This window comes from Stegastes partitus, unplaced genomic scaffold, assembly GCF_000690725.1.
Source record: "Stegastes partitus isolate 25-593 unplaced genomic scaffold, Stegastes_partitus-1.0.2 Scaffold1118, whole genome shotgun sequence".
Classification (NCBI taxonomy): domain Eukaryota; kingdom Metazoa; phylum Chordata; class Actinopteri; family Pomacentridae; genus Stegastes; species Stegastes partitus.
Window position 1 is genome coordinate 206,281 of NW_007578849.1, and position 27,053 is coordinate 233,333.

At 43.1% G+C, this 27,053-nt stretch overlaps 1 protein-coding gene across 1 annotated transcript in view; it reads left to right on the top strand.

Moving 5' to 3' along the window:
• LOC103368060 (low-density lipoprotein receptor-related protein 4-like) overlaps positions 1-27,053 on the top strand; it is a gene marked incomplete at its 3' end in the record, with an annotated part of 74,564 nt that overhangs the window by 39,141 nt on the left and 8,370 nt on the right. Inside the window, exon 2 of the mRNA XM_008296303.1 lies at positions 12,111-12,257. Coding sequence (XP_008294525.1) covers positions 12,111-12,257 — 147 coding nt within the window. The remainder of the gene's footprint in view (positions 1-12,110; positions 12,258-27,053) is intronic.

Consider the following 27,053-nt stretch of genomic DNA (forward strand, 5'->3'; position numbering starts at 1 on the left):
TGTGTTTTCACTGTCGGCCTCCACACACACACACACACACACACACACACACACACACACACACACACACACACGAACAATCCTAGCCATTCCAGAGCCAATACGCGGCTTTATGCGCCAAATTTTTCACATTCTGCTGTGAATCTGCGTTTTAATCTGTAGAAGGATACAAACAACACCAGAGTTCACATTTCAACTTCATATTAATTTAGAGCTACAACAAAAAAAACGAAACTAGATGTTCGATATCCAGCAGTAGTCGATCGTTTCTCTCCCAACAGCCTCCCCTTTTATCTCAGTGGTACAGTTCAAGCTGCTGCTTCAGCGGCTATTAAACAACTAGACCCAACTTTCACTTTCTCTGTCTCTTCGCCCTCCTCGCCCTCCGTGCAGAACGCCGTTGCTTTCTCACCCACACTTCATAAAACCACCACAGGAGTCCTCCCACACAGGCTTATGACTGTCAGACCTGCAGCTCTTCATCCGCCTCGCCAAATCCAACCGCCATCCATCCTGTGCAACGGCTTCATTATCAGCATCTCGCGCGTCTGCTCCTTTAACATGTGCGACTTCTTTGTGGAAATGCGGTCATACAAGTTTCCCATTAGGTCATTAAAGCCTTAAAACTCCGGTCCAACACAGAAAAACAGAGCGAGTGGAAGTCGTGGTGATGGATCTTTTATGTGTTTTCTCTTTGATCATGAAACAGAGTCCCTTTGTCATTCACATACTGTATATAGCGCACATGTTCGCGCGCACACATAAGCCACATAAGTACAGTGCAGCGGCAGCCAGAGTCATCACAAAGGGCTGACAGTGGTGGAAAATGAAGCGTAGTGCCACACGCTCGCCCCTCTCCCTCCTTTAACCCTTTCATACAAACATGTCTGGACGCTTTTTTTTCTTACTCCCATGTTGCCAACCCACATGCCCGTCCAGCAGCCATCCACTCATCCCGGGCCAAGTCAGTGTTATCTTTGAAGTGACTTCAGAGAGATGCTGTCTGGCCGTGGATGACACTGTGTGTGTGTGTGTGTGTGCTGTATACAGCTCTGCATGCAACCCTGAGCAGCGACATGATAATATATCACTGTGCGTGTAATTATGTTGTTTTGGCTCATTTCAAGCAAATAAAGGACAGTATCCTCCCACATGCTCCTCGGTCACACTCGGTTAATAGGCGGAGGCTTGGCTGGTTGCGCATTCGTCGCTTGAACCAAGTGCTGCACACAACATGCAGGGATGAGGGGTCAGTTTGAACATGGCTTGGGCTCAGAGGCAAGCCAGCAACAACACACACACACACACATAGACACACACACACACATTGGTCCTCTTGCTGAGTTATGTTATAAGAAAGTGATTGAGTGCTTCGGTGTGATAAGACTGGGTTTTTAATGAAAGTCTGAGATGAGCAGGCGTGAAAAGAACCCCGCTGCTGGACCAACTGCTTCACATTTCAGACGCTCCTGTGTGCGTGTGTGTGTCTGTTTGTGTGTGTTTTTGTGTGCGACTGAGCAAACCGGGAGGATGAGCTTGTGATGACGGGGCTGTCCAGGAAGATTTTTAGCAATGCTTTGAAGATTTGGCATCAGCTCCGAACTTGTTTGTCTGGTACTTTTGTTTACATACCGGATATTTTAAGCATTTTAAGAATTTTACTCTCCATGCTGTAAGAAAAAAAGAAAGTGCATCTGCTCATGCGTGTTGATCGTCCATCGTCTTTTTTTTATTTTCCCAGCAGGGCACAACATGTGCTGCTGTGGTTACCGGCTCGCCGCATCAGGGCGGCCTGACCTACGGTGGGCAAATTAGTAGGTGGAGATGAGCCGAAGGGAGCGAGAGAGGAGGAGGGGGGTACAGGCAGGGATGATGAGCTTTTTGGCATCTTGAAGCCAAGTCAGCGTAACCCAGACCCATCATAACCACAGGGAATTCAGCGAATGTGTTCTTTGAGTGCCTGGAAGCAGCTTTACAGCTTCCATATGTTGTAATAGAGAAAAATCCGGATATAAAAAAAGGGAGCCTGGGAAATGGAGCGTATAGCCATTAAAGCGCCACCAATCAATATCTTTATATAACAATGAATGCGAATGGGGATAAATCCATTGAGGATTAAAAGCAACTCTTTATGGAGTGTTTTAACCTCCTTAAGTTCATTGTTTTGGTTTTATGGAAGGTTTAATGTGTGGTGGAGTCTCATCGCTCTCATCAATCTTGTTTTCAGCAGCAGCAGCAGCACTGAGCTGTTTTTCTGAGGCGCTTTACGGTACCTGTCCAGGAACAAATGCTAAAGTGGCTGGTGACAAGCCAGCGAAGCAAAAGGAGGAATGTGAATACGGGACTAAAAGGAGAGTAAATATTAGTTTTATGCTCATCTGGCGAACAGAAATACAACTCAAAATTGCTCGACGATGGCTCAATGTGTGAATATGTTAAAGCGCTCTCAGAATTTCTCTCTCAGTAAAAGTCTTGCGTGTAAAATAGCAGCAGACATCGACTTTCACCGATGATGGAGAATTTTTCAAATGACGGATTTTAACAGAATTAGCTGAATAATTAGCACCTGTGAGATGTGAGTAAATTGTCTGCAGTTGTTCAGTGTGTGGTAACACCTCGTCTTTTTTACTATCAGCCACTGTCCCATATTGCATATTTTTCACTGGTGAGACGAGGTTACATTAAAATTAAGTCTTCTGCTTTGTATTTATGGAGAGGAACATTTAAGCCAATTATGTGTATAAAACCTTTTTTGTCTCAGCTAGGCTTCTACTAATGACTATTTTCCATTGGCAATGAGTTTCTCGATTAACTGATGAGTTGTTTTGTCTATAAAATGTCTGAAAATGGTGTAATTGGTAAATCAGTGTTTCCCCCCAAGCCTCAGGTAACGCCCTCGAATGTCTCAAAAATATTCAGTTTATTGTCATCGAGGGGAGAAGAAATCAGAAAATATTTAAATTAAAGAAGCTGGCATGAGATTGTTTTGACAAATAGTTGGCAATTAATTTAATGGTGGACTACTAGTTGATTAACTGGTGCAGCTCAATTCATAACCTGCCAGTTTGTTCTGTACGACAACATCCAAACTTTATTTGGTACAAATGTTGGGCACAAAAAGACACAAATGCAACTGACAGACTACCGTAAATTCCAGACTATAAGCCGCTACTTTTTTTCCACACGCTTTGAACACTGCGGCTTGAACAACGATGCGGCTAATTTATGGATTTTTGCAAGTTTTACGAATTTGCCTCGAGACAAAAGTGACATCGAGAGCTAAAGAGAGACTGAGGAAGTAATTCTGAGGCTGTTCAACTCCGACACTGAAGAAGACGACTTTCGTGGTTTTAGTGCAGGAGGAAGATCAAGACAGCGATCAATGACTTTTCCTCACCTGTGGCTTATGACAAGTGCGGCCTGTATATGTACAAAACTAGGTTTCTTTTTAAAACTAGTGGGTGCAGCTTATATTCAGGTGCCTCAATAGTCTGGAATTTACGGTAATCTGTTTTACAGAATGAGCCTTTAAGAGAGTCGTGTCCCTCTGAACTGTAACTACTTGAGTGAATCACATCCAGAGTCCTGGAAGCCCAGTTTAACCTTTAAGGACTTTCTGCCAGAGTGGAAAAAGTTTCCTGACATCTTTATTGCAGAAGTTAAACAGACGCGTCTTGAAATGTCACGTCAGTCATGAGATTGAAGCTATTTTCTGAGCCTATATGGGCCAGCACTTTCCCCCGCTCGGCCTCGAGAAAGCCCCGACACTGTTGCACTCCTCTTGTTGGCCGTGAATGACAGTTATTACAGGTGAACGGCCGTCTTGTGTACACGAGCGGTCAGGCGTCTCGTCCTGTCAGCGGCCTCACGCGGCGAGAAGTGACGAACACTTAACGCTGTTGGCTGACAGCGAGGTGGGACGCCGGTTTGTGTCCATTCTGGTTGTGCAGCGCTGCGCGACGCGGCGCGGCGCAGCTGAATGCAGCTGGTTCGGGACAGTTCGGCCTGAACAGTTGCTGACACGCTGAGTCGCAGCTGTCTCTCTCCGAAGCTTTTTACAGCTCGACACCAGCAGCAGGAAGACTCACAAAAGGCTCCACTCATTCCTTCCACGCTCCCGTCCCACCCGCCGCATTGTCAGATGCTTCACCCCTCCTCCGCCCTCCTCCCCGAATCTCCCCGCTTATCACTTTTTATAGCTCGCACACTGTAAGAAAGATGCAGCTCCGACCCTCCAGGTAGTCTCCAGGGAGGTCCACGCCTAATTAACTGGCAGCCTTTTGACATCGTTCAAAGCGTGCGGCCACCCGCTCTCCGGCCCATTGTGTGTTTTGGCCCCTCTGCTCTCTCCTCGCACTCGTCATTTAACTATTTAATAACAGCAAATTGTGAAACGGGGGGGAAATAAGAGGTCGAATACCACCTGGTTAGATCTGAGACGCCCACGCCGGGGCAGCTTCCGGCTCGGTTTGGTCGGTGCAACACCGGATTCTGGTGGCCGGTCAGGTTTAGGCGTGGTGTCAGGAGTGGGTTTGTGGGATCATCTCTGTGTTTACCTTTGGGCGGACCACCTGTCTTGTTCCACACCAGGTCTGTTTAGACAGTTTCAGGCCACGGTAACCAGCAGTGGAGGATCTTTGGTGGTCTTTGTTTTCTTTTGCTCTGCTGGAGGTGGTGTCTGACTCACACTCTGACAGCAGCAGGTGAAGTTTGGCTTGGTCTCTGCTGTCCTGGAGATCAGACTCAACACCTACATCACCTGTTATTGGACAGACTTTGTGAGCGGGTATGAGCGCTATTGATCACCGAGCTCGTTTGATGTGGTGGTATGTATTGATTTAAGCGCATAAATCAAAAAAATCCATTTTCAGCCTACAGGTTCTGCAAACAAACTTGAAAGCTTGTTGTTCAGCAAGTGAGATGATGTCTGATGTCTTGATGTCCCTCTGCAAGTTTTATCTCGAGTGAGGCGTACGGCGAGGGGAGATAAACTTTAAGATGAAAGCTTTACCAACACCACAGCTTCTGCACACATTTTTTTATCACCTGTTTTCGGAATATTTCAGTCTCCAGCTGAATCTGGAAACACTCTGCTTCTGCAAGCACAAGCATTAAGAGCAGCAACGCGCCTGCAGATAAATTTTAATTATGTATATTAACCCTGTAAAGCCCATTTTTTAACTACAGTATAAAGTCATGCACCTCTATGGGAAAAAAAAAAAACATAGCTAGAAGAAGAGAGAAGTCTCTTTTGAGCAATATAATATTTTATAATCCCATTCATTGTAGAAACAAATAAACGAGCCTTGAATTTCTTTAATTACTCATTTTACAAAACATTAAATGAATCAGGCATCAACACGTACAACATTTTTTCAAGTGCCTACAGGTTTTCCCGATACTGAAAAAAATAGTGGCTCCACATACTGTTGATATTTTACTACTTACATTCTTGATTTGACATGTCTCCATACTTTCCTCCTGTCTGCGTACACAGCCTGCAGTTCAAACCAGTTCAGCCAAAACATTTTTGCTATGTGACTGTTGGCTGCAGCTCCCCCGACAATGGCTTCTTGCTTGTGCCAGGAGCACTTACTTACATACATACCGTAAATTGCAGACTATGGGAGCGCACCTGAATATAAGCCGCACCCACTAACTTTACAAAGAAAGTTTTGTACATATATATGCTGCACTTGTCTATAAGCCGCAGGTGTCCACATTGTAACATGAGATATTTACACAGAAAGAGTTTTTTACATTTTTAATTAACCCTTAACACACACAAATACGTAAATGCTTTTGCCTGTTAGCTGCATCATTGTTCAAGCCGCAGTGTTCTAAGCCTGTGAAAAAAGTAGCAGCTTATAGTCCGGAAATCACGGTTCTTGGTTTTCCTGACAAAACCAGAAGCCACACACGATTAGTTAAAGGATCCTGAAAATACAGAGTAAATAAATTGTGTATTTCTTTTTATTTTTTGGCCTTTTTTGGATCGTGTTAGTGAGAGAGAGAGACAGGAAAGTAGGGGAGAAGACATGTGGGAAAGGGTCATGAGCGGGATTCGAACCCATGACCTCCACATTGGGACTGTAGCCCTGCACATGGGACGCCAGCTCAACCAGGTGAGCCACAGCGCCGCCCCATAAATTGTGTATTTCGGACAATTTAATGTGAGTTGCGGCGAATACTTCTCACCCATCCAACTAACTGCGTCAAACTGACCTACTGTGGCTTAAGAACATCCATTTTTAGATTTAGAGCAGCATGTATTGTTGGTTAACGCCACCATGCACCAAGCACAGACTGTTCCTGTGGAGCATTAACAACACACACACACACACACACAAAACAACACACTTCTCTTTGTTGGAAGGCTTTCATGATAACATCAAAGCTAAGTTCAGAAAAGTTAATTCTGTTCTAGCTTGCTGTCAGTTTCTTTTTTTTCTTCCCCCCAGCTCACCTTTAGAGGCAGTTAAAAGAAATCTCACATAAGATCAGCCACCAGCTTACTGTACCTGCTCCACATAAATTAATACAACGACGCGTTGTTGCTTAACTTGTGCTCGCAGCTCAAAGTGATCCAGCGTCTCTACAAAACAGGCCAGCATGTGATCTGCTATCTGTGTGATGCATCAGAGGCTTGTCATGCTGGCGCTCTTGAAAGCGCCGGGCTGCCAGGCCTGGCTGCTGCGTCGTGTTTGTGTTTGTGTGTTTTTGTCTGCAGCCTTACGTAACGATCCAGCGAGTGATGATGATTCTCTCTTTGCTCGCTGGCTGGGTTCACGCTCTCGGTATCATCGCTCTGTCTGTTGCTTCTGACACACATTTGCTTCTCAGACTAATATTTTTTTGACCATTATTGGGAGCGTTTTTTTGTTTTCGCGGCCTCGATCCAAGTTGATTATTTTTGGTGGCAGAGTTACAAGAATGAGTTGCGAACTCATGTTTGCAGTATTTATTGACGCTCTTGAAAAGATCTTGCGTCTCACAGAACCGAAACCGCAAGTTTTTCTCCCCCCGCCACATGCATGTGGGAGATCGTTCACATCACAATGCGAGTGTTCTCTGTATTTCAAGGGCATTTGTAGCATAATTTGTGGCTGGTGAGCCTGTTCAGTGGTGGGACAAACAATTTACTGTTGGCACCGGTATTACAACAACCCTGCCATCGCATTACTGAGAAACAAGTGCTTCCTTCTTTGTTATGCTTCCATGAAAATGCTTAAAATCTGAAGTGTTTTTTTTTGCTTTCTGGCTGCTTTTTAGTCCAGTTTAACCCTTAAATAATAAAACACAGATCACGTTGCTTTCTGTCTAAAAAAAAAAAAGGCTTTAAACTTTACAGATCGGTTTCATAAAATCATTTTTGCAGCACGTTGCGGTTGATGGCTTCCTGCTAAACTCTGTGAGTTTCTTTGGCTCCGGTCGCAGCCAGTGACCTCTGCTTTTTAAAGCATGTTTGACAAATGCACGGCCTGTGATGTGGCTTCGTGTTGACAAGACTTCTGCTCCAGCTCACAGACTCTAATTTAGCTCGGTGCAAAGCCGCACTCACATCTGAATAAAACACATGCGTAAGGTTACAAATGCAGCGCAGCTCGCAAACACCGAAGTATGAGCGGTCTGTGTTGTCCTACCGAGAATCAGTTCTATTGTGTCTGAGGGGCAGGTAGTGTGTCTGCGATAGCCTCACTCAGAGGGTGAACGTCACGCCCCCCTGGGGTCTGCAGGAATTACAGGCAAAGAAAAGAAAATTAAAAAGACGACTTAAAAGACAGGAAGACTCGGATGACGCCATCCTCGTCTTCCTGCCGCGAGTTCTGGAAACGAGGAGACAAAAAAAAAAAAGAAGAAAAAATTAAAAAGCAGGGAAGAGGAGGAGGAGAAAAGAAAGGGAGGCAGCTGAGAGGGGGGAGGAAGTGTGAAGAGGGGATGGTGGAAAGACAAGAGTGAGGAGAAAGAGAGGGAGAGAGGGAAATGAAAAGAAAGAGGCCATTAATTTAGTGCTGTGGGAGGGATCTGAAGGTTACTGAGCTCTCTCTGCCAGGCCCTCCTGGGTTGACTGATGCCTTTGTGAGGAGGCCAGGAACCACACACACACACACACACACACACACACACACACACACACACACACACACACACACATGCGCGCTCCAAGAAAGTTTGGGTTTGTTGCGGCAGGCCAGTTTCGGCAAAATACACACACGCAGACACACACAGATGGTCATTAATGAGCTTCAAAGTGAGAGCTAAATGGGAAACCTTTATTTATTTCCTCTCCTGGTCATGCTACGCTGTGATGCGCCCGAAGATGTGGTGTGTTTTTTTTTTTTTTTTTTTTTCTACTGCGGTCAGAAATCAGAGCGATGTGTGGACCGTGCGAATGTCTCGCCGTGTGTGTTATTTTGGGACGCCGGTTGTTTGTGAGCGCACAGATGTACACATATTAAAAGGACAGTAAGCGGTCGGTGCGTTTTGACGTGCGTGATGCTGTTTGTTGTCAGTGAAAATGGAGTTTAATGAAAGAGACTGAGGGTCGTAAATTCATTGCTTCACCAAGAGGTTGTGCTGTTTGTGGAAGTGTCAGATTTTCAGCTTTCCAACCGTCCTTGAACTGCTCATCTGGGATGCGCCGCTCAGTTGGGAAACTAAACCAAATCTGAGCTTAAAATCATGATATTTAGTTAGAATCCATTCATTCTACATGCCTCATTTAAACCATAAATATGCATTTACTCTATCCAGATTCTGTAAAAGAGCAACAGAGAACCATTGGTCTGCCACCAACAGTCATGTGACCAACCTTTTAGCCAATCCTGGGCTTTGAAGTCTTGATATTTAATCAAAGTGACTGTATTCTATAGGCCTCATTTAAAATATGCCAGGAATAAACTGTCTGCATTAACAAGGTTCTCTAAAAAAAGAAAAAAAACTGCACATTAAAGAAGCTGGTAATGACTCAGCAGCAACCAACAGTCACATAACGAAATCCACCAACCGTCTGGCGGAAATGGGTTGAACTGCAGGTGTGTCGAGCACATAGGAGCAAAATATCAATATTATGTAGAGATACGATTTGGCCAATATTGGGAAAACCAATGGGCACTACAGCTTGTTGGTTGATGTTGGTTCAGTGTAAAATGGGCCCACAGTGAGTAAAAACATTGTGACAGGAGCAGAAAATGCCCTCTGGGTTCAGAGTGTAACGTTTGCTCTAAGAAAAATAAGAAAAAATTCCAGCTAAACCTAGTAAAATAGTAGAGTTTGCAGATTGCAGTGACTTGAGAGTATAAGGGGGGAAAAAAAAGTCTCCCACACTCTGGATCCACTTACATTTTTCTTTTATTCTGATGACATATCAGCCCCTGAGGTCTTCTTCAAGATTTACAGCCAGACTATAGGACAAAGGCGCCGGTATGTTATATAGAAACCATCCCGGTAACACATCTGATGGTGATTAGATAATCCTGTTTCATCACTGGGGTTAGAAGAAGAAAAAAAAACAATTAAAAGACCTTCAGTGAATCAACTCTACAAAACAAACTCAGAATCAAACCTAGAAGAACTGTCTGGTCTCATAGCACATACCTTTAAACTGCGCTCGATCTGTTCCAGCTCTAGTTTTGATGATACCTCCTTTATCGATAGAACGTTTAGCTTTAAATTTACACATCAGGACAAGAAGATCTCAGCAGTTTATTTCACCTATATTTTGAGGGACAACTCTATCAGACAGTTAAATTGACTAAATCATCCATATTTGACACACAAAACTCATTAATCACTTCGTTAGTCGGTACGGTGCGGCAACGCTGTCATTTGTCACCGTCAGCTTTTCTTTTGCTTTTCTTTGGTTTCTGAGGTTGAGGAAGAACCTTCAAGGGAAATTCCAGCAGATGAATCAGTCGTTTCAAAGACGCTACTTATCGCGAAGAGTCTTATCCGATGGAAACATCACACAACGTGACCACACACACGAACACACCTCCTCACTGCGAGGAGCCAAAACAGCTCAACACCTTCGCACACATGTTGGTAATACTTCCTCGCTGTTCGACATGTCACGCCGTACATCATGTGAACACGCATTTGGCAGCTTTCGTGATTCTGTCACCGTTCCGCTGTGGAGCTAAAAGACTCCAGACCTGGACCCAAGTCAGATTTAAGTCACAAAAGTGAGGACTTAAGACTTCAGATTTTACTCCCCCGAAGTCTGAATTTGACTTGAGATTTCAAAGCGAGGTTTCGACCCAGGAATATCCCGGCATAATAACAGAATGACAGCGGAGAGGAGGCCCTGCGTCGCCGCTCAGCTGGAATATTTAAGTAAAGCTTGTGCGTTGAAAGGACACGGTCTCAGCTTTCTGAAGCGCAGCTTTGAAAAGAAAAAGTTTAATTGCTCTGTCATTTTCGTAGTCGGCACCGAGGGACCCGAGCGACTCGCCGTGGACTCGCCCTCGCGACTCGATTTGAGACGAGCCTCTGAGCTTATTTTACTTCATCCTCCATCAAAGAGGTTTAACTGAAGAAACGAGTAGAATTTTTTCCAAAGCTGGCATCAAATGCATCTCTGTTGTGGGAATACTGAAGGTTTTTCCACCATTAATCTGCCCGTTATGAGTGATTTATTGTCTGGTTTATAAGACATAATAAAACAGGGATGAATGCAATTGGCTACACGCAAGATGACATTATGGAGTCTTGTTTTGTCTGAGCAGCACCCCCGAGGAGAACAGCAAGTCCTCAAATCTGTGAACCTGGAACCATAGATGTTTTTATTTCCTTTAAAAAACTGACCTATTACTAATTATCACAACCAATTAATTTTCTTTGGATTGGCATATTGATTAACCGACTAATCATTGCAGCTTTTTATGTATTTGACAGATCCCAACGTTGTACAAATACAGCCTCAGCTCTGGGCGATTTTTTGATCCATTTTTATCCACTGTGGCCTCATTTTTTTTGCTGTAATATATAAAATGAACCTCCATAGAAACAGCACAACCATGACTAAAAGGAGAGGGAACTAAAAAAGATATGCAGTGCAGTATGACACAGTTATAATGCTGTTAATCATAAAAGAGACAAAGCGAAAGTTGAATTTTTTGACTTGTTTTACCAATATATATAATAATAATAAAAACAATGGAATCAACACATACAACATTTTTTCAAGTGCCTACACATGTTACCAACGCTGGGGGTAAAAAAACAGTGTCTCTACGTACTGTAAATAGTATGTACAGGTGCATAAATAAATATATATACACAGCCTGCAGTTCAGCCAAAAACTCTCTGAATTTTTGTCACATGACGGTTGCAACCGGCTTCACGAATGCACAGTTTTTAGTTTTTTTACAACCTTTGTTTTGAGCAAACTATTTATTTTTTTGGAGCAGGTTTGAAATGAGATGTAGAATAAAGTGATTTTTATTCATTTTAAGCTAGAAGTTTTCTGATGCAACAGCCTCCCACAGATGAGTAGTTCAAGGACTAGCTCTGGTTTTTACAGTTCCTCCTTTCACAAATGGCGTAATGTTGGTGATGTTTAACAACAACAAGCCTTTCAAACCCACCCGCGGGTTTGGGTGCTCGCAGCGGTTGAATGACTGGACAGAATTTGTGATTTCGGCAGGAATTCAGAACCAAGGTCTGTAGAAATTAGTTGGTGTAGTAAAGTAAATTGAATAGAAAATCACATTAACGTGTACTAAACAGGCTTTTCATTACTAAGGCTGCGGTTTTCCAAAGCTTTTGCCAGACGCACTAAACGGCTAACAGGAAGCAGTTAAGCAGGGTGATTATTTATTACAGTGAAAACCAAAGCAAGAGGTCGCATGCAGGGATTAGAGCGGCCGCTTTAATACAAAGGTGGACACATGAAAATGTATTCCTGAGAACAACAGTGTTTGAGCAAGTTCTGTTTTTGTTTTTTTTTATCTGAAATGTGCACTTGTGATGAATAAACGACGGCAAAATGAGCTCGTTATGCAAAACTGGCAGAATCTCGATGTGCTCATGTGAATTCCAACTGGCCGGTTAACCTGAGCGTGTCTGATTATGTCTAACGCTGTTCCTCCTCCTCTGTGTGTTTGCAGGAGTTCGGGGCAGCGCCGAGTGTTCGTGCGGGAAGAACCACTTCACGTGTGCGGTCAGCGCATTCGGGGAGTGTACCTGCATCCCGGCCCAGTGGCAGTGCGACGGAGACAACGACTGCGGGGACCACAGCGACGAGGACGGATGCAGTGAGTCCTGGTTTTAAATTTCCTCTACTGTGTCTTTTCGTTTTTGCACAATCACGAACAAAACAGCTGAGAAAAGAACATAAACTTGCTCTTAGTATAGCTGGTGTCCAGGATGCATTTGAAAGTATCCTGACTCACCACATGTAGACTGCGGGTAAAAGCCTGCCGTTAGCTGCTCACTTCAGGCAGGTTTGTCCTCCCTATTTGAGTGTTTTCAAAATCCACTTTGCTTTAAGAAACAATACCAGCAACCGAGCTAGCAAAATTACACACTGAAAGTTTCAAGTCCTGCTGAGGATTTGGATCGTGCAGGATGGCCGCCCTGCTACTTTAACCACAGTGCTCGTCTCCCTGCACGCAAATGTTCCACCAGAACAATGCCAAGATGACTGTGTTTGGCTTAAACAAATATAAACAAGCCAGTGCGTATATCAGACTGATAATGAAGCGCGTTTTGCACAACAGAACGGGCTGGGTGAGCAGAGCTAGCTTTGAAAGTGATGCTTGCCCACTTGGTGTCAGCTTTACTAAGAGACTGTAAAATAAACTTTTGTTGCTGATTTGTCCTCAGAGCTTAGAAGATATGTGATCTATCAGCTTTTAATTAAAGGTTATTTGGCACAAGTGATTAGATGTTAGGGGTCAAAGATGATCTTAAGGATAAGGGACACTCCTCGGAGGACAACAATGTCTACATTCTGGTCGGGGAGGACAGACGCTCTGAGAGAGGAATACACTGGAACAGCGAGCTCCAAACAGGAGTTACCATTTACTTATGATGCAGTTCCCTTCCACACCTTGAGTCATGTGTGTCAGCTTGGATTCATGTGAGCTGGAGGTGACCACTTGTCTTGTAAAATCAATAAATCAGGACTCCGGAAGGGAATTTGCCCGAAGTTAAGGATGATCTTTTTCAAATTTGGAGGTCAAAAGTCACCATAAGCTCACAAAACATTTTTCTGGACGTAATTCAAGAATGTATACGCAAATTATGACAGCATTCCACACAAATGTTTGATCGGATAAACGTGAAGATGTCGACGTAAACTGCAGCTCGTCCACAAAACGGTCCAACCACACAGCGGTTCTTCTAGCATATTTTGTACTTGACTAAATCAAACATGTTTTCTCATCAGCCGTTTATTTCATTAAGTAACTGAGTTCAAATGTTAAATGATCCATGAAGCAAGATTCCTGTCTAAAGATCTAAAATCTTAAACCTGATTAACAAAACAAGTACAATTATTACAAATATCTCCTGGGCGTTCTACATTAACTTGGAGCTTGTGAAGTTTGTGACACTCAGTGGTAAAGACATATTTTGGTTTGAGCCAAATTAACTGGATTTATTTTGTACTAAAGTCGTTTCTATTTCAAAGATTCGATGTAATATTAAATCAAGTTTCAAAGATGTTAGTTTAACCAGCTTGCCAGATGTAGTTGTAAAAAAAAAAAAAAAAAAGTAAATTGGCAGCTCTCCACTGCGTATTATGCATGATCCCCTTGAGCAAGGCATTAAAGTCCCACCGCTCAGCCAAGAATCTGATCGTTCTTGGCAGCGCCCCGGTGCAAATTTGCGCCTGACTTCTGAATTTCGCTATAAAGGTGCAAGTGTGCCGAGGCAGAGCTCTCCCGCATAAATAGTGAAGAACAGTACGAAAAAAAATATATATAATTGAGCTCATATGGATCCCATCATCACCCAGTGAAACAGGGAACGGGTCACTGGTCAGGCGGGGTAGTGTTTCTGAGCCTCTGCGTGGTGTGTTTGCCCCGTGCACAAAAAAATGCTCCAGTGACTTTTGGCACCGGACGAGGTTTGGCTGCAGGGGGAAGTCTTGGCAGCGGAGGCAGACAGGAGAGTTTTTTTTCCTGCAGAGCTTGTCAGTTTGTCGAGTGGGGGAGATCTTCGCCGCTTTTCTTTTACACTTGTGTGCATCCATGTCAAATGTCACCGTGAGGGTCCGAGCAGCAGATGCAGCTCTTTAGCTTGACGTGGTTGTGTCTGCGCGCCCGGGTTCTTTCTCCATCAGTCTTCCTCTGTCACATTAAGCTAGTTAGGGGGCGGGAGAGGGGATGCTAAGTGTTATTGATCTCCGGCCCAGTTGAATGTTCAGTGGGTCTGATCGCCACGCATCGATCGGCGGCGCGTTACTTATTTAAGGAGACACATGGAAGCAGCTGACAGATATCAGAGCATCTCGCCGGACCTTCCTAATCCATTAGTACTGTCTGATCGATCCTCCGCTCCGTCGCTCTCTTGGACTTACTCCAGTCGGTCTTGTAATCGCGGTGCTAATATCACACAGATTCATGATGTTATACTCGGATATTGTGACGTAAATGTGCTGTCCTGCTGCTGCATCAGCTGAACCAAAGTCTCACAACGTTTAGTAAAATGCTCAAGATGTAAATTTATAATTTCGACGGACATGAATTCTGCCTGTCGTTGGCACCCTGAAGCAATAAATCATCAAATCTTATGATACTTTATGATATCTGTAGCTTGTCCCTGTCTTTCACATGTGACAACTTCATGTTTGTTTTACTTTCATATGATTTTAGATTTAATATTTTGGGATTTTTGACAGTCGAATAAAACAAAAAAAACTGTATTTGAAGGTTTTAACTGTAGGAAACTGTGACAAATTGTATTTTATAACCTCTAAGGGATCTAAGGTGCCCCAAGATGATTAAATTGAGAACAGTTTTAATTAAATAAATGCTTGTTTTACAGAATTTTTCTTCTGCATTTTTTTTCTTACGGACACATTCACGTCTTCAGGCCTCTAATAATGTTCATGTTGAACTATTTATTCAAGAAAAGTCACTTTTGACCTGCTCGCAAATCACTTTCACGTTGCACACTATCTTTTCGCAGCGGTTTGTCGATATAGGTATTGATTTGTTTTAAGGGATCGTAGGCCAAAGAGGTCAGAAACTCTGTTATTGACTAACTTCATCACTGAGTCTTTTATTTATTTATACATTACGAAAAGCTCCACAGATCAGGCGAGGATGCATTCTGCCGAAAAAGTTCTTCAGTTACTCAAATGTCAAACATGTATTTGCAGTTCTAACTTCTTTTGATTGAAAACTGGCTAAAAGTTTCTTCCCCTTCTTGGATTTAGTCCTAACTGCAATATTCATTCTGTCAGGGAAGGAAAGATGTAATATTCACGTGTTTGCTTTTTGAAATTAAACGAAATTGCGCGCATGTGTTGGCTGAAAACCTTTCCGTGCTCGTGTGTCGCCGGGGAGAATCGAGGACCGCGTGACTCGGCTCGCGTCGCGCTGATCGAATCGGCTGAGTCGGATCGTGCAGCCGAGGGGTGAAGTTTTAGGGTTTTTAACTGCGTTTTCTAAACACGGCGAGAGAATTGATTGATTATGAAGGCACACTTTCATCGCGCCGCTTGCACAATTCAGCAGGATCAGGCAGACGTGCGTGACCGCGAGAATATTGAATCACAACGAACACACAGACACACGGTTGTGCTGAATCGTGGCTGCGCAGTTTGTGGCATCCAGACTGGGTTTGAAGTTTTAACGCATTTATCATTTATACCAATTTAACAATTTCCAGACAAAGTACAATTGTCCCGAGTCTCCCTGGAGGAATGTGCGCGGATGGAAACAGAGGCAGAGCGGCCGAGCGCGTCTATGAAGCTATCTGTGTAAACGTCTGATCTAATTACGACGTGGAAATCATGTGGAAATTGTGTAGTGCAGCTGTGGCCGTTCTGTGTGTGTGTCTGGAGCGGGTGTGTGTTGGTGTCTTGTGCTTACGTTCCCCTAGATAAAGTTTCATAGCCCCACAGAGACGGGGAGTGGGAGTGGAGAAGAGTTGACGAGGGACTACGAAGAGCATGTAAGACTTATCGCTGTGTGTGTGTGTGTGGAGCAGGAACTCTGTGTTACTGTGAAGGAGTTGCTGTTGTGTGAAGGTGAGGAGGAAATGGACTTTACAGCCACGGCTTCTCCTCTTCACCTCCCATAACATCCGCGTGTTTATACTGGACCACACTGGGTGGAAGGTTCTCTGCCGGCCCGTCGTAAATCTGTCCTTTTGAAAACAAAATCAAAGTTAAAGGTCCAAAGCGGCGTGTTTGCAGCGGGTTTAGCCGCCCCACTACCAATCCTATAATACCCATATTCCCACTGACAGTTTTTGGATGAATGCTATGAAGGTTTTTGGATCCGTTCTTCGTGCTGTTCCAGACGTCTATCGGTTTCCATCAGTTTCTGTTTCATATCTGTTGGTAGCAGTGATGTCCTGATATGGTCTCACCGGTTGGGACTGATTAGGGCATTTTTTAACTGATGGGTATCAGTTTTATTCAACAAACGTCCTTATCATCTTCTTCTTCTTCTTGTTCTTCTTCTTCTTCTTCTTCTTCTTCTTCTTCTTCTTCTTGCTCTTGTTCTTCTTGTTCTTGTTCTTCTTCTTGCTCTTGTTCTTGTTCTTGTTCTTCTTGTTCTTGTTCTTCTTCTTCTACTACTTCACCTCCTCCTCCTCCTCCTCCTCCTACGTCTTCTTCTACCACTTTTTCTTCTTTGTGTTCCTTTCAACTACTCCTTCTTCTCCTCCCGTTTCTTCCTCTTCATCTTTTTCTACTCCTCATAGTTCTACATCTTCCTGTTCTCCTCCTTGTCCTCCTCCTTCATCATCTTCTTCTTCTACTACTTCTTCTCCTCCTCCTGTTTCTTCCTCTTCATCTTTTTCTACTCCTCATAGTTCTACATCTTCTTCATCTTCGTGTTCTTCTACTATTTCTTCTTCTCCTCCTCCTGCCGTTGCGTCTTCTTCTTGTCTGTCCCACCAACCATGTCTCCCAAATCTCCATCAGGTTTTCTGAGGTATTTCTATCTCGAAGTTGTTCATCCAGTTTGTTCTTGGTCTACCTTCGGGCCTCCTCCAAATCAGATGTATCTATATTATACTCACTGGACGGCATCCAGGAGGCTGATAAGATGCTGTATATCTTTAGATGGCCCCTTTCTTTAAAAAAACAACAACAAAGGAACATTGGTTCTCCTCAGGCATCCTGCTGGAAGTCCAACCTTGTATCTCAGCTGACGTTACAAAAGCAAGTCAGATTGTAAATGTTGAAATAATGGCTGCACTTGTTTTTGCTTCAGGAACTGTTGAGACATGAGATGCAGCTCCAGGAAGTCTAATCTGAGTTTTAAAAAAAATGCACATTAAAAGTTTTATGATGCCCTGAGACAGGATTTTACAACTCTATAAAGTTATCGCGGCCAAAGTTGTTTTATCTCCCTGCACAGTGTTGATAACATCACAATGAAGTCCTGTGTTCATGTCACAAAATCTCTGAAACTGATATGTCAATAGTACTTAGAAATCTGATTATGAATGCAAACATCTATGTTTGGACAAAGTTAAAGCTGACGGCTCTCCTGTGGAGTTTTCTCTGTAAGTAAACAGATGTTTGTGCAGATGTTGTGTGTGCACATATTTGATTGGCCACCACTGAGCCTCGCTGGATGGTGTCATGTTGTGAGCCGGCTACATTTCCACTTCAGGCTTTAACTTTTTTTTTTTTGCCCGACAACCCTGTGGCTCGGATTCCCTGCTGAGTCAACAGACTGGTCTCATTCAAGTGAGCTGTGCTTTTCAATACCAGGACCAGAGTGGATCTGAACACAGCCTCAGATCAAACCCAGACTCCCTGCCACTGAAACTCATTTTGGCTTCAGGTATACACAATCTCGTTCTGTTCCACTATCCAGAGTTCATAGCAGTATTTGAGGGCTGCAAGATAAACTGGGAAATCAAGAGTTTTGCCCTCGGGCTCGATTCGTCTTTTACAGTGACAGTCTGGTACAAACACTCGCATCACTCTGTCGATCTCGTACTTCATTTTACTCGCACTTGTTCAGCTGTGAAGTTGGCTGGCTGTAATTTTCGAAACACTAGACTCAAACTTCAGAATAAATCAGTGGAAGAACATGTGCGATAGCTGCGCGGGCGAGCTTAGCGTGTCATGGTGCAGCGCAAAAAAAAAAAAAAAAGCCCCCGAAAACTTAAACATCTCTGATTAGATCAGTGCGTGACTCTGTCGTGATTATCAGAGGCCTTTTCTGTTTCCACACCTCACTAGATAAAGAGCAGGAAGAGCGTGTTCTTGGGTCACACATCTCAAGGACAAGACACTAATTAGCCCTGATGAAATTTAATGATGGCATAACTCACAGACGTTTCATCAGGTTAATAACGCCCCCCCCTCTTTTTCTTTTTTTTTTTTTCATTGATACAGCTGTCTGAGCTCGGGGTTGTGCACAGCTCCGGATGGCACATAGGCACACTTTACTATGTTTGATTGCAGGCCAAATGCATGAGCTGTGAGAGACTCTGGCATGAAGCGCTGCTCCATTAGAGGAATATATGTTTATGTTCTTGGCAGTCGGCTTCACATCCATAAACCCCCATTAGGAGAAGGAAGGGTGCGCGCTGCCATTGTGAATCTGGTTCCTATGGAAATGGCAGCGAGGGCTTTATTGTGTTGAAGGTTGTGCAGTGGGAGGAGGCAAACAGAAGTGGAAAGTGAATGAAAAGGGAAGGACAGAAAAATGATGCTTGCTTCGTGTTGTGGCCGGTGCATTCAGCTAAACCTCCTACGGCTTTCCACCTCACGGAGGCAATTTTATTTTTTATTTTTTTTTCCTGTAAATAGTTCTGTTGTGAACAGAATCATGCTTTTGTATTGAGAGACAAAGTCAAAGCCAAATGTGGAAAAGTGCAATTTGGTTTGAGGGAAGGATGGACGTGGGCGATAACATCTTTGGTAAAACAGTGTTGTTGAAACCAAATTATAATTAATCATATTTTCCCCTTGTGATCAGATTTTGAAAGTGAAATTTGAGAACCACCAAATATTTGGTGTTTTTTGCCAGAGGACTTGGATTTCCAGACATCTCGCTGTGAGGGTGCAGACTGCCAGTAGCTGGATACCCTTCTTCCCACTAATAACATGAAATACCATCTCTAGAACAAGTTGTTTTGTTTGATCGAGCAGCAGTCTCCAGGGCTGGAAAAAAAAAAAAAGAAACCTCATGGACGAGCAAAAAACTGTAGTTCCTCAAATGGCCACTTGAGGCTGATTTAAACGGTGACTCAGTCCCCATAGACCTCCATGTTAAAATGTCCAACTTTACAGCTGAAATCAACATGATTACAGACTGGTACAGAACATAGTTTTGGTCTCCATAGCTAACTTCTCTGTTAAGGACAACTGCACAGGGAGTGAATTTTGAAATGACGTACAAGTTTAAATGGTATTAAGGCTTAAAATGATGCATAATTAAGGGTGTGGTCGATGCATGGCTCACCTCAGCTCCACATCCGCTCCCACTGTAAATACAAAGGGCTCTTTCTGAGCTAAAAAAAACACAAAGACTGTGTTGTTTAGACGGTCATACACTCATAAAAACATAACCTGCCAGTAGGTCCCCCTAAATCCTAAACACTGGAACTGCAAATACTTTTTTGGTCATTTAACAAATGGATTGATGAGAAAAAGCTGAAGCTCTACCTCAACATTCCCACTTATTTACCTGTGAGACTGAGGAGTAAAGACTGATGGGTGACACCATGGATGGTTAGGAGGTCTACCTTAAAATCAGGGCTCAAGTCAGACTTAAGGAGGAAAACAACGGACTCTTGTGAGACTTGTGTTGATATGAACTCAGATTTGGCCACAAATAGCATAGATATTTAACTAGTAAGGATCTTGGCCATAGGTTTTGAAGAAAAACACAATTAACACAGCTTTGCTTGGAAAATGTTTAAATGACCTGCCATTTTATTAGCCAGGAAATCTGAAAGAGCTCAATCTGGACATGCAGTTTTGTTGCAAACACTGTTTCTCTTGGACGTGACCCAGAAGACATAAAGACACCTCTAGTGGGTATTTGTCTTGAACTCAAGTGGAACTGAAGGAAGAAGTCTCAAAAGAGATGTTTTTTTTTTTCTTTCTTTTCTTTTTTTAATACCGTGGATGTTGTTTTTGTAGGTTCTGGCCTTCGTTCTGCAGCTACAGTGACGTTTTTCGCATCAGCTTCTTTGCAGTGCTGCGAGCTTGTGGTGAAAAGTTTAGTCACGGTCACATGATCACACAGGCTGTAAACAACAGGCTGTTGCCATCCTGCTTCTCTGCATTCTGCGGGTTAATAAATGGGGAAAATAAAAAAGCCATTGTGATTTATCTAAACATGATGCAACAAGAGGAGCTTTGAATGCAGGCCTTGTGAACTCTGCAGAACGGTTTTATTTCTTACCGTGCGTGACTCACTGTTGTGTCTTCTCTCGTATCTTATCTGGCTCTTCGTTTTCCTGAACCTGACTTCCCAGTTCGAGGCGGCACAATTTATTAACGAGACGTTCACAACAACGGTTACCGCGGCAGATAAGACGCGATAAACCGGGACGACTTATACGTCTTCTGTTGTTTCGCCATTCATCTCCTCCCACCTCGTCCTCCTCCCTCGCTGTTTCAGGTCACCCTTCAACTTACTCTCTGCATTTCACTTTCGCCGAAGGAAGCTCAACACTGTTGGGAGTCCTGCTGAGTTGAAAGCAGCCGAGGTTGTGAAAGAGTAAATGATTTCGGCGAGTGAGGAGACGGAGGTGCAGGGGAGATACGTGTGTGTGTGTGTGTGTTTGTCGAGGGTGGATGTGAGATGAAATGGAAGAGGAAAATCTCTGTTGTGTGTGATTGAAAGCGCCGCATGAGGTTCCTCTGCTGTCGACTCGCACAAGCCTGCGAGGTTTGGGAAACTGGTGTGTAGTAAAAAAAAAACTCCAAACACTCGCAGGTACATACAAGGACACGCGTTTGCTGCACCGACTTGTGAGGACCCTCCTTTGGATGCACTTGAGGATATTTGTCAGGTTTAACCAGGCCTCCAGGTGGTGTTATGTTTACCGTATTCATGAGAAGAATTCATTTGAGCAACTCACTGACTCCACGCTCGGTGACTGTAAATGTTCTGAGGGCTCGTGAACTGTCACCTGTCAACGCTGACAGAAAGGGGAAAAAAAAAAACCCTTGACAAGCTGCTTTGTCTACAGATTGGTGGTTCCTTATTGTGAAGTCGAAATGCAAGAAACACATTTAGCAACGATATTAAAGAGCCCATGTTAGGTTAGAATAGAATTAAAAAAAATAAATTGAATAAAACTTTATTGATCTCTTTGGTGTAAAACCTCAGGGAAATTGTTAATTTATTATGCACACTTACAGGTTTTGTTATGCTATTTTTGGGGTCTACTAGAACATGTTTACCTGCTTTAATGTTCCAAAAAAATGTATTTTCCTCATAACCTACATTACTGCAGCAACTCCTCTCACAATCAGTTTGAAATGCCCCATTTTAGTTCTCCACAAGGTCCCCCTTATGAAAAAACAAACTGCTCTGATTGGTCAGTGGGTCTGATGAAAGCAAGCAAACTACAAAGATGTAGATGACTCCTTCAGTGTTTAAGGACGTGCCGAACTCGGCGCCATGCAGGCGTCATGCAAACATGTTACATGATGATGTAGATAAGCAACAAAAGAAAAGCCTGGACTTCAAATCGAGGCATTCCAGGGAGGTAAGGAGCAGGTTTCTGCAGAACAGACAGTTTGCTGAACTTTTGCATGCACAAAAAAGCTTTAACAGAGCCCATAGCACATAGTATTGGCTCTTTAAAGTGCAAAATGTTTTAGAAGTTGAATTATTTTGATGCTTAATGTCGCCTCTTTTCAAGCAAACTGAGTTTTAGCTCGCTCAAAAGTGTAAAACCGAGTCCTGTTTGCACAAATTTAAGGCTAATTCAAACCCTGATTAGGCCACATTAGATCACGTTTGATCTGTCTGACAGGAATTAGTCTTTTGATGGACCTTTATTTCTGCCGTAACAACCTAATCCTGACCCTGGGCCCAAGGACAGAGTTGAAACCAGTCCCCTTAACAAAGCGACTGAGAGGACTGACCCACTGTGTCCTTGCGACAAAATCTCCAAAACTAAAACCGGTTCTCACAAGGGCATCGATACAAACTCTCTCACACACACACACATATAAACCACCAAAAAATAAGAAATACCCCCTCCGTCCTCTAATCCACCGCTCTCTGCAGTCTCAGCCAATCAGAGAGCAGCTGTGACCGCAGGAGCAGAGAAGATTAGGACCACATCCTCTCCTTCTCTACATGTCACTTTCTCCCTGCATCCCTTCATCTTTCCCCTCCTCTGTCCTCGCATCCTTCTTCTCTCTGCCCTCTGCCCACGGGAAACCTCCCCAACTCACTTTTCTTTTGACCCGAGAGTTTCTCATTTATTTCCCCCTATGTGGCTGAATTCTCTCCCTCCGCTCGGTTTGTCTCTCTTCCTGTCTCTGTCCCCCTTTTGTCTCTTTCTTCCCGTCGTTGTTTGGACACATTAGCATAATCCTCCTCCTCTCCTTTCTCGCCGTCTTTCTTTTCGTCCAATGCTCGCCCCGTCCTTCTCCTCCACCTCCCTCCTAAATATTTACTCCCTGCTCGGTAAACGAGGCGGGCACACTTGTTCACACAGAAGAGGACACGATTAGAGGCTGATTGAGGGCAGGGAAAGTGACAGAAGCGAGAAGAGAGACAAAGAGGGTTGTTGGTCTGAGGCCCGGCTTTACCTTCTTTGTAAATCTTGTACTGGCTTGTTTGAGTAGCTTTTAAATGCTCTGTGTGGAGTTAAACGGTGCAGAGGTGATGGATTAAAGCTTTTAAAGAATTACTATGATTATTCCACATTACAGGGGTTCAACTAGGGAGCCAGTCCATTTGGGGGATCGATATTTTACAGTTTCTCATGATGTATTCGATAATGAAATTCAATTTATTAAAAAAAAAATCTTTAAAAATCACAGTTTAAAAGCAGATTAATACGGATGTTCACTTTTCTCTGTGACTAACAACCTAAATTAACCTTTGACTTATAGATTGATTTTACTCTCCTAAGTTTGGTTTTAGATTGCAAGCAGTATTTCACCTGATAAATACGATGCATTTCTATCCACCAAGCAATTAGTAAAGATAATAATGAGCTGTTTAGCCTGTTGAACCCAAACATCTGTTTTTTTTGTTGTTGTTGTTGCTTTGTTTTAAATTCCAGAAACTGTAAAAATTGAAAAAATTATTGGACTTTGACTTTTCCATTGGTCCTTGAACTCATCATCTGTGACAGTTGGTCATGAAAAATAACCTGCTGGCCAAAAAAACATCCAAAAAATCCAAGAATTTTACTTTCCTAAGGTTGACTTTAAATTGTAAGAAGTATTTTGCCTGATAAACACGATGCATTTCTATCCACCAAGCAATAATAAATATATTAATTAGCCAATTAGCCCGGTGAGCCACCAAAATCTGCAGGTGTGTTTAAAAGGCACGCCATATTGTTATTTTTTTCAATAAAAAAATGCCAATGTGACACCATTTATCAGAGCCAGAAACTGTGAAAACGGAGAAGTTTTTTGGTTTGCGAATGTCCTTGAACTCATCATCTGTGATATTCAGTTATCTAAAGCACTTTATTCTACATGTTTCATATAAAAAAATATCCAAAAATAATCTGTTCACTTGAGCCACATTCTGTAAAAAAGCAAACAATTCTCCATTCTTTGCCCCAGTTTGTTTATAATTAATTTTCCTGCAGATTTCAGGAGGTGACGTCGTTTTTCTGCAGCTATGATATAAACCAATCAGAGTTTATTTCATAACGATGACTCAAAGCAACAAACTCGTCTTTTAACTCGTACAAACTGTAACCGTGTCATGTTTATCTGGATTTACACGAGTCCCGTATTAACATCGTTGTACATCTCCAGCTTCTCGCGTTGCCAGATGAATTTGGCAGCGAGAAGCTTCGCCTGGTTCAACCTTTATCACTTGGCAAAAGCGCTTGATTGTGTTGGCCGTTGTCAGAGCCTCTGCCTACGCCGCGGTCTCATTGAAAGAAAGAGGAGGCTGCGGCGATGCGTGTTTGCTGAACGCACCCCAGATCTGCCGGCTTACCTCTCAATCTGACGCAGCTTGGACTTCAGGCTGCTGCTCCTCTCGGCGACAGTTTACCGGTTCAGGAATGTGAGATCAATAAGGAGGCATTTGAGCCGCACACGGATGTCTGAGCGAAGCAACACTTTCATTCCCCTCATGTGACGGCTCCAATCAGAGTAGCAAAGAATCATTGGAATGAGATTACGAAAGAGTTGGCTGCCGAGGAGAATACATTTACCGCAGGTTGGCAGCGTTCTGGGTCGGTGCCAGACCGACGAGGGGAGCGAATCTGGATGTCGAGAATTGAAAATGCTTAAACACACACTGAGCACTTTGCAATTCTTCATTATGTTCGCTGCAATTTCATTAATTACACAATAATTCTTGGTGGATTGTTTTTGACAGCCAGACTAAATAAACAATTTGCAGACATCACCTCAGGCGCTGGGAACTTGTGGTTCGCTCTTATCGTCATCTCTGACATTTTATAGGCTGAATAATTAAGAGGCTAATTGAAAATGACGATTGATAGATTTATGGTTGCGGGCGAAAGGCGAAAATATACAGCGGAGGGTTTAGAGGAGCGAGTTTCCACTTTTGTAAATGAAAAACGATTTATAATGTGCTCGGCAGTTACCTGGGTGTGTTTTTTGTGTCCTGTTGTGGTGCCAGCATGCTCGTTGTTTGGCTCACGTGGGTTGAATTCGGCTGCAGGGCATCTACGACCCGGAGCTTCCATCCAACCCGAACCTTTAGAACTTGTCGGGGGTTCACCTGATTTTCCACAGTTGTCTTTTGTTGCGAATAAATGAGCTTGTTGATCTTATTGCAGGACACGTGCATTCATCTAATGTCACACAACCAGACAGACGACCGCAGCTGTGTTTGCTTTTGCTGAATCACTTTTTGTGCGCCAGAGTGCACGTGTGTGCGCATGTTCATTACCTGCCTGAGCTCTTCTCAAACCGTCCCATTGTCTATAATCAAAGCTGCGCTGGCACGCGGAGTCAATCTTTTGTCCCGCCTGTGGGCTCCGGGGCGGTTCTGCTTTGATCCGGAGCAAGACGTCTTGACAACAGTTGGACAGATTAGCAGCCGATTGAAAATGAATGGCCATCTTTAATCCGGCGGCTCGGTCGTGTCACAGTTTCCACTTGTGTACAAAGGATGTAGAAAAATCTCAAGTGCGGACAGCCCTGGAATTTACCGAGCACCGTCGTGATCCAAAGGAGATTTAGATTTTAATTCTGCTGCTTCCTCTGCTGCCACCATCGGGTCACGCGTATTACTGGGAGTCATGATTACTGGAGAGATGATGCGGCCTATCTGGAAGTTGATTTAATGTCGACTCTTGTTTGTTAAAAGAATCTAATGCTCACCGTCTTTACCCCAAGAAGTCTCTTGGTGGTTTTTGGGTTTCATTTTTGCCTTTTGAGCAATATAATGCAGTTATAATGCCAGAAATCCTAGAAAAAATGAACGAAAATTGAATTTCCTTGATTACTTATTTTGCAAAAACTAAACTAAACCTAGAGCCAGCGTATATGATATTTTCCCAAGTGCCCATTAGTGTTGCCAATATTTGAAAAAGAAAAAACTAGGACTCCACATACTATTTTAACCTCCATTTTCAATATGTTTCCATATTTGTCTCCTCCCTACTGTGTGCACACAGCCTGCAGTTCAGCTGAAAAGTCACAGAATTTTTGTCGCATGACTGTAGATCGCAGCAGAACCACTAATGGCTTCACGGTTGTGGAGAAGAGCGCAGAATTTTGTGTTTTTGGCAGAATCTTGTTAGGTTGAAAGCTTTATTTTTGGCAAATTTTTAAATGAGATATGTAGAATAAAGTTTGGTTAAGCTCCTCGACTGACCTGATTGTCACAGGTGAGTAGTTCAAGGACCGTAGGAAAGCTGATAATCTGACAATTGTTTCTGTTTCTACAGTTTCTGGCTCTGGTAAATAGTGTAATTTTAGCATTTAAAGATTACATGCCTTTCAAACCAGCTGATGGGTTTTGGGGTTGTTAATAATTTTAGTTAATTTATAATATTTTCATTGTTTTTTTCAAGACTTCTTTTTGACCATCATACCATCATCTAGTTCTTACTAATCATACTTGATTAGATAATGGCCAAGTCACCCTGAATACGATACATAAACAGATGAATTACCGCTGCAGTTGGGTGTCAAAATGTCAAGAAAAGTGGAGAATTTATGACTTCATTGAGCCGGTGACAGATAATCCTAATAGCCTTATAATGTCATAATTAGAGTGCATTAGAGTATTTCCTGTCATTCAGCGTGCTAAGAAGAAACCGTGTGGGTTGTGTGGATGACAGCGCTCGAGTGTTACTCACTGGTGTCAAGCACTCGGCACAGATTTGTCATAGCAACAAGCGAATGTTTCTGCATTAATCTGCCGTGATGGACGGCAAAATGTCTCGTGAAGACGCCGCAGATCTTCCACGCGCTCGTGCATGTGTGCGGTTCATTCATTAAACCTGCTGCTCTGGTGTGTTTGTGCTTTTACACGAGCATCTGTTTTCTTTGTAACATTAAGCTTTGAGCTATTTTAGAGGGAGATATTATGCTTTTTATTGTACTACATGTATTTGCGAAGAGTTTACTCATAACCAGAAATTGATTTGATGTGTATATACATAAAGCTACGCAGCAGAAAATTAGGTAAAGTTGGTTCAGTTTGATCAACTGAGACATAAAAATGCTACTTAGACATGAATACATTTACATTCATAGT